General features: G+C 41.8%; 1 protein-coding gene across 1 annotated transcript; it reads right to left on the reverse strand.

Moving 5' to 3' along the window:
* Positions 1-4328: 4328 nt before the first annotated feature.
* fezf1 (FEZ family zinc finger 1) lies at positions 4329-8216 on the reverse strand. The gene is made up of 4 exons (XM_026311950.1): positions 7410-8216; positions 6362-6496; positions 5352-5484; positions 4329-4564 (listed from the first exon to the last, which is right to left on the reverse strand). The coding sequence occupies exons 1-4, from the start codon at positions 8214-8216 to the stop codon at positions 4329-4331; spliced, it is 1311 nt and encodes a 436-aa protein (XP_026167735.1).
* Between the last annotated feature and the right edge of the window lie 621 nt (positions 8217-8837).

An 8837-nucleotide genomic window follows, 5' to 3' on the forward strand; every position in this document is an offset into this window, starting at 1 on the left:
GATTTAGGAATTAGCTTCTCTGGTTAATGTTGAATAATGTAATAGAAATAAACACATAAATACTTTTCCTAATGTCTCTAAGTTTCTGTTTGTTTTTCCACCCTCATTAAACTAGGTTAGTTTCATTAAAGTAGTTTAGTTTTACAAAACTCAGAAAAACAATGTTGAATTAATTTCACTTACAAGTTGAACTAGTTTGAATTCACACTTTAAAACTTGAAGGTGTTGACAATATTTAATGAAAAGAAAACGTATCTTTGATTAATAAACTGCAGCTAAAAACAGCCCTGGTCTGTCTCCCTGAAATAATCTTTCAATTGAGAGAAATTAGGTGAGTGTAAATACTATCTACATAACATCAAATCCCTGTTTCTTCATATAGTCAAATATAAAAGTCACCAAAATGTTTATCACATCAGTAAATGACGTCCTTTTGTGTTTTTATTTAATAAGACTTCACAGATTACTCACTGGGTCTACTTTAATTTCAGTCTGATTAACAAAAGCTTAGCCTGTTTTTAAAGTCCATCCATTATCTACCCTCCAGGGTCACCGTGGGCCAGGGCCAATCCCAGCATGCAGTGGGTGAGAGGCGGGTCCCCCCCTGGACGGATCAGCAGCCAATCACAGAGACACACACTCACATTTACACCTACCAACAATTTAGAGTCACCAACCAACCTAAGCTGCATGTGTTTGGACTGTGGGAGGGACAACATGCAGACTCCACACAGAAAGGCCCCGGGGTCCACTGGGGCTCAGACCCACAACCTTCAGGGCAACAGTGCCCTGTTCATAAAATACAGTTTTTACTGCCTGTGCTGGTCAATAGAGAATTACAACAATATGAAAAGTTTTACTTTAACTTGCTCTTTTATATGTGAAACGACCGTTAATGTATTTTCTTAAACAAGAAACCTTTCAGGCCGAACACAAACTCTTCCAAAGCAAATGTCCAGCATAAGGATAAAAAAAAGTATTTATTTATGTTTGTACTTTTGTTTTGGCTAATATGCAGTAAACATATATTATTTAAAATATACAGTGGAATACTTTTAAAGTGTTTGACTTTTGACATGTTTGACTTTATTTCTTATGCTTCCTTGTGAAGCGACTGCAGCAGGAGGCCTGAAACTTTCCACTGGGACCAACAGTTTGTTGTTTTTGTTTTTTTTCTCCAGGTAATGTAGTCTTCAGTTCAGCTCATCTCTTTAGGTTCTAACAGTAGCACAGTTTAAAATAAATATCATAAAACACTTCTTTTTACAACAATCCTGAGACCGAAATCAAAAATATTAACAAGACCGACTGACGGCAAAAAGCTTCAGCTCGTCTTCCTCCGTCAGTCCCAACCAGAGATGTAGAGGTGAAGCAGCATAAGACTGAACTTTACAGGAAGCAGAGGTGAAATTTGTTACTCCCAGAATTCATTTGGGGTTTTTTCACACCCCAGTGACGTGCACAGCATGGCCGGATTAACCTGTTGTGAGGCTCCGGGCCAGAAATTAGTTGTTGGGCCCCCATTGACCCCCAGTTTACATGGCTCTACATCCTAATTTCCCGAGACACCAACCAGAACCAGAGTGCTTCATTAACTGATTGACAGAAAATGATTTGGCAACATTTTTGAGCAAAAATGCCAAAAATTCACTGGTATCAGTTTCTAAATTGTGATTTTTTGTTGGTTTTCACACTTTTCTCTGATGGTAAACAACATTTGGGTCTTTTGACTCTTTCAATCGAGTCTTTCTGGTATTTAATACATTGAACAAGCAACTGAAGAAAACAACTATCACATATTGGAAACATAAATAATTGTTGCTGCTCACTGAGCTGAATATTAGTTTGACACTTTTCTATGGCAGTAATCTCAACATCTGTGTTTTTGACTGTTGGCCTCACAAAAACAAATTATTCAAATATGCCGTTTCCACAGGACAATCAATTATTAGAAACAGTCATCAGGTGTATTGATAAAGGAGCCAGCTGCAGCCGTAGACTTCTCCTGTGGTGGATTAATATTGACCCTCGATAAACAAAGAATATAAAACAAGTTAAGTTCGAGAGCTCTGACCTTAAAGCTTAAATTCTGACACAGCCAGGGTTTGTTGGGGCCTCTGCTTAGTTTGCCTCCCAGTTATTTTTAAAACATGCAGCACTGAAGCTTAAAGGGTTTTTCTATGTGAATACAACTTTGGTTTTATTTGTGCAGTGTTTTTTGTTTTTAATCATTTGCATGAGTAATACTGACATCAGACATGTTGGAACCAAACCAACACTTCATCTTTATGGAGGTCAAACACAAAGTGAGTTTAACCAGAGATATCTGAATAATCTCTCATTTTAAAAAAACAAAAACAGTGTGACAGTAATGGGAGTAACTCACACCGTTTCACACAGTTTAATAATAACGTGCCGAGGTTTGTTTCCAACATGGATGAGCTCGTGTTTCTCGATTCATCAGACGTTGAACTTGGTGAGTGAAGTCTCGGATTTAAGTTGAAATAAAAAGGCTTCAAACCTCACAGTGTTCAGATCTCGGACATGTGTAAAAACTGTAATTCCACACTGAGAAACAGGCCTGGATCTAAAATATTACTGAACTGAAAATAAGTTAAAAAAACAAAAGCACTAAATACAGAAAAAAAAACACCCTTGTCAAGGTTATACTATTTTATATGATTATTGTTGTTGTTGTATATGCTGTTGGACAGTTTACTGTAGAGCTGTGCATCATATTTCATAAGATCATCAGTAGGTTTGTTGTAAAATCATAATGTACGCGTTAAAGCTGTCAGATAAATGTAGTAAAGTGGCTAAAAATGGAAAAACTCAAATACAAGTATTTTATATTTGTTCAGTATTTGAGTAAATGTACTTTCTACTGCTGCTCCAGTGTGGACAGAAACACGTCCAAACACAGAGGCCGTGTGTTTTTTGGACATGCATGGCCACCTGTTGTCATGTGACCAAAGTTCAATATTTGGGTCATGTGACAAGATCGGCTGGCTATTTTATCTGCTGTCTCTCAACGTTCGTCTTTAACACGTTAAACACAAATCTGGTTCTAGTCCTTATTTTCTTACCGTGGACAAACCTCATGGGCAAAGTGACTCTCTACAGTAAAATCTGTGGTTCACCTCTGCTACATCTCTGGTCTCAGAGTTGATCAGTCTCACATCCTGAGATGCAACGGAAAAGGAATCAGAGCTATTGATCACTGGTGGTTAATGACGTAACGATTGGCCACCATACTAACGTGGGAGTTGAACAATGATCAGAGGACGGCAGGGACAAAGTTCAGTCTGTCCTCAGTCCAACACCGGCTGAGAGAGGCAGAAGTGTCGCAGCAGGTCGGGAGGTTTCTTCTGGTGAGCCTGATGTCGGGGCGAGAGGTCAGGGGTCAGGGGTCAGCATGAGGATAAATTAGGTCAGAGGGATTCTGAGGGATGAGGAAGTGTCCTGATGTTTTTTTTTTTTTGTTTATTTATTTATTTTTTGCAGGGTCAAGTTCAGGGCAAAGGTCAAATTAGGGGTCAGAAGACTTGAGAAGCAAGTGGAGGAGTCGAGGAAGTGGCTTCATATTTCGGGTCAAGCACTGGAAGAATCTGCTGCGTTTGGTTTTACTGGGAATTTGCATTTGAAACTGTCGACTTTGTGAACAAATGAACAGATGAGATTCTCATGTTTAAGTGACAGAAATAAAAACATAATCAAAGTCTTTCTTGGCCTGTAATGACCCAAATCTGCCTAATTTTATAGATTTGAGGTAAAAAAAAAAAAAAGTCTTTTTTCAGCAGAACTGTAGCTGAGGTTTCAGAAAATATTGTTCCTGCTGTCAGGAATAAAGTTGTACACTGTTCACTTCTGAAGGGGTCGACACAACAGGTTTCCTCAAAGTTATAAATTAAAAACTCATTTTATAGTTGCAGAGGTCAGAGGTCAGTGCAGAGGGCGATTAGTGCTTTAAGGAAACCTATTGAAGGCTCCAAGTGCCTAATTTCAGTGACAAAGCACAGTACTGAGCACACAAAACGGTGTGTTTGGGGGAAACATTTGAAGTTTGAGACTTTTTGAAGGAGGAATTTCATAGCTGCACAAGAGAGAAGCAAGTGGCCGAACTGAGTCACCCGAGAACAGGATTTAGTGATTTCTGAACACCTGTAAAGGATTTGGGTCACTGCAGGCTGCAAATGACACAAATCATTTATACGAGGCCATGAGTTACTCAAGTCTTCTCCCTGACGCCGACAGACCATCGTGAATCGTCTGAGGACTGAAGTTTAGGCCCCGGCCTGGTGGGGGCGGTCTCGGACTCCAGGAGTTTCTCAGGCCTGGGGGGGCGACTGCGGGCTGGCCGGGTCGTGCAGCTTCCGGACATGTTTCTTCAGATCAAAGTTCCTGCAGAAGCCCTTGCCACAGGTTGGGCAGGTGAAAGGCTTCTTGTCGTTGTGCGTGTGCATGTGGAAGGTGAGGTTGTACACCTGGTGGAACGCCTTGCTGCAGATTGAACACTTGAACTGCTTCTCGCCGCTGTGGGTCAGCTTGTGGTTCTTGTAGTTTCCTGCACAAAGTGAGCGAGATGATGTCAGATCAGGACAAAAAACAACAGAACACCCACGGCACCTTTACCTGCACATTTAAGAATAAGCACAATAATAATATTTGTAAGTCAAAATACCACATAAGGGAAAAAGCCATTTTGAAGATGAATTTCATCATAGTGTTATTTTTTTTTTAGATCTATAGAAAAGTGTAAAATGGAGGGAAGCTCGTTTACTTAGAGTGAATTTATTTTCAGTACAAACGAGGCTCCTGTGTCGGGAAACATCAAACTGTCTGACGGAAAAATTTAGTTCATAAAATTATTTCTCATAGCTGTGATGGGGCATCTGACACAACAACCATAGAGAGGAGCACTGCATCATATACAATCAATACTTATAATCCCAAAATAAACATTAACAAGACATTATGCACCGTTAAAAAACAGCCTGCCTGTCAATGACATGTTCACATTATTTTGTCTACCCTCTGCATAAAGCATCTGGTTTCTGCAGCATCTACAAGTGAAAATAAGACAAAACATTTCAAGTGTTTCTGTTGGATTTAAATCATAAAATATCACAGTGAATTATTATTATAACACACAGAAACACCTGATTAAGATCAATGTGTGAGGGAGGAAAAATGTTTTGTGATCAGTGTTATTTATATAAAAGCTATAATGTTTGTGTAAAGAAAAATAATGTTTGTGTAAATAAGATATTAAAATATTACAGTGGTTGTGTCTTGGTCTTTGTTTTTTCAATGAACAGCTTTAAAACATTTAGACATTTTAGTGTCCTCACCTTTCTGGTGAAATCCTTTCCCGCAAAACTCGCACACGAAAGGTTTGTATCCCGCGTGGATGCGCGTGTGCGTGTTGAGGGTGGAGCTGCGGTTGAAGGCTTTCCCGCACTGGTTGCATTTGTGCGGTTTTTCCTTTTTAAAAAAAAAAAAAAGAGGTGAGAAAATGACACATCAGCTAGAAACATTAAAGAAAATGCGATGAGGTAGATAAAGTCTCTGATGAGCATCAATATCATCTGATCAATTAAAAAAACTATTTCAATTCACTTTAATCAGAATAAAGAAAAAACATCCTTGGAATATTTTACAGGATGTTTATGTGTTGCAGTGAAAATTGTGTTCAACTGTCATTATAATCTGTATTTATATGTATAAATATTACATCTTTGGCTCTAAGGCATAAAAAATATTTTCAGTTTTAATTTTTAGCCTCGACAGACAAAATATATTTTAGTTTCACTGGAGGTGAAATTAAATTTGTTTTATTAATTATTACTTTATTTGTTGCAGATGAAACACCCATGAAGTTTCTATTAATAATTAATGATCGTTTTTAATGATCTACACCTTTTGTCCCGCCCACTAACAATTATTGAAACATATGATTGGACACTGTCATCACTCTATTATTGATCGACAGGTCCTTTAATGTTGGACTTTAAATGTTTGGGTTTTATCAACAACCAGAAAAACTTTCAATCCTAAATCGATACTCAACACGATCGATACGACGGCAGGAACGTAAATAAAGATGTGAACAGTTTGGTGGCAAAAACCATCAATAAATACCAAACGGGATAGATAAACATCAAAACAAATAATAAAATAATATCGTAATAAGGTTCTTTATAAGTGACTAGTTTTCTTTAAGAAAATGATCATTAAAATCGAAGTAAACGATTGTTGGTTCAGTAAATCAAACAAAAAGACTCCAACATAAGGATTGGTCCATGTAAACAAACAAACAACCAACGGTGCATGAGTAACATGAGTAACACTGGGTCGTTACCTGAGTGTGGATGATTTTGTGCCGGCACAGTGTGCTCGCCTGTCTGAAGCCTTTGCCGCAAATTTTACACACGAACGGCCGCGCACCGGTGTGCACGGGCATGTGGCGCGTCAGGTTGTAGTGCGCGTTAAACACCTGAGAGGAAAAAATAAACCACAACAATAATAATAATAATAATAATATCACAAACACTCGAAATCAAACCATTAAAAAATAAATGTGAATTAGAGAGAAATGTCTTCACTTTTGTTAGAAATGATCATTATTCTCCAAAACAAATTCATTTAACTCCCATTAATTATTTAATCCCAGTTTAAGGGCCGTTTTTTAAATTAAACCTTCAATTATCAGATTGAATGTAATTTAACCTAAACTGTCAGGAGCCATTTAATTGGCTCTTTAGAAGAACAATAACCGTGTCAATCTACAGCTAAATAAATAAAAAAACACTAAAGCAGCCAAAGAACCATTTAAGGTCCTTAAATCCTTGTTCGATCAGACCCACTTCAGGCTGAGTTTGGGTTCAGGACGCGTGTGGTTCCAGGACTGTCAGTGTTTGACCAGGTCCTTAAAACGAGAAATAAAAATAAAAAGTGAAGGATGATGAAGACACGACGTGTCCAGGTGTGTTGGACCAAAGGAGAATCTCTAAAGGAGCAAATTAAAAGCCCTGATTTATTTATTATTAAACAATAGGTCAAATAAAGTGATTTATCGCTAAACACAAAATAAATGTATCAGATTTAGTTAATCTCAGGTTAAAGTTCAGCTCATTATTCTGCGAATGTGACGAATTAAAATCACTTCTGAATTTGATGTCACTCGGGTTTAATGAAGCGACATCTAATAATCGATCACACTGATCACTTTATAATCAAACTCTGCTTCACTTTGTTCCCTAACGTTTGGACTTTATTCTGAAAGTCCAGTAAAAATGTTAAACTCGAGCCCCCGGTGTGTCTGTCTGACTAACACGGACCCTCCTGTGGGTTTCGAGTCTCTGCTGTGATCTGGATTAGTTTCCTCGGACCCTCGGTGCGGGACTCACCTTTCCGCAGACCTCGCAGGTGAAAACTTTGGGCTTGCTGCCCGGACAGGAGCCGTTCAGACGCGCCGCCGCCGCGGAGCCCTTGAAGATTTTGTCTGTTAAGATCTGGTCCCGCTCCTTCATGTAGTGCTGGAACTGGCTCTGGGATAGCTCCTTGAAGGCCTGCACCCCGGACACCGGGTACCGCTCCCCGGCCTGCTGCAGGCCCGGCTTACTCTTCTCCGCCATAAAGGCTTTGTGCCGGGCGGTGAGCAGGTACGAGGCCATCGGATGCAAATTCACCAAACCCGCAGGCGGGGGACAAGCGCCGCCGTCCCCGCTGCAATTCAGGTAGCACACCGTGCCCATGGTGGGGAAGGAGGACTGGTTCACCACCCGGGGTCTGAAGAGTTTGTACTGGCCGGCGGTTTGGCTCGGAACAGAGTCCTCCTGCTGGTTCTTATAGTTCAACCCAAAGCCCAGAAAGTCTGCGGGCGCGGCGAGAGAGGACGTGTCAAAGTGGCCCGGATCCAGCCCGGTGATGCTGATCCGGTGGCCCGACTCGTACCCGAGCGGAACCAGAGGGATCATGCAGTGCAGCGAGGACGGACAGACGTCGGGTTTCCCCACGGGAGCGGACTGGAACCAGGTGGGGAGCGGTATCGACTTGGGCTCGGGCGTCCTGGCCATAATCCGGTCGATGGAGAAAGCGAGAGGCTTGCTGCTGCTGCTGCCGCCGGAGGTGAGCATGTCGGAGCCCGCGGGCTGGCTCCCAGAAGCCGGGGGGGAGCCGAGGATCCCCGCTGGGCGGCGGAGAGGGCCGTCCATCACCTCCGCATCAACCGCGCCGCGACAACGACAACAACAAGAAGCTGCTGGAGGGAAGCCGGGGATCGGTGCTGCTCCTCACCGGCCCGTAGGAAAGGGCATCATCTACCGTGGACCCCCCCTCCCCACTCCACCGACTCACCGGGCCCGTTCCTCTTGCTTACTGACGACAATCAGTGAGGCTGCGGCTCGCTCGATAACGGCGTGCGGAGAGCCGGGACCTCGCCGATCGTTACGTCCACAAAGGTAAACGGAAAAGTAGATAATTTGCTCAATTCTCCTCCGTCGATTCTGTGCACTTGTCGCTGCTGGAGGAGGAGGAGGAGGAGGAGGAGAGGAGGTTGTCCTTTACTTGGCAGGACTCCTGCTCAACTGGAAGGTATTTGGTAAATCCCAGGTCCCCTTGTGGCTTCGCGTGACATCATTTTTTTTTTTTAATCGCAATACGCCAGACGCGCAGCGGCCGCGGGGTCGGGAGCTGTCAGAGTTTTAGACCAGATTTAGGCGCATTTTTTGGCTCCAGAAACTCAGCCCTTTACGCACGGTTCAGTGGAGACAGGGCTGTCATGTGGGTGAAGTTCAGACAGAAACCGGATCGCGATATTAGGCGGAAAACGGATT

This window comes from Mastacembelus armatus, chromosome 6 (genome assembly GCF_900324485.2).
Source record: "Mastacembelus armatus chromosome 6, fMasArm1.2, whole genome shotgun sequence".
NCBI classification, from domain to species: Eukaryota; Metazoa; Chordata; class Actinopteri; order Synbranchiformes; family Mastacembelidae; genus Mastacembelus; species Mastacembelus armatus.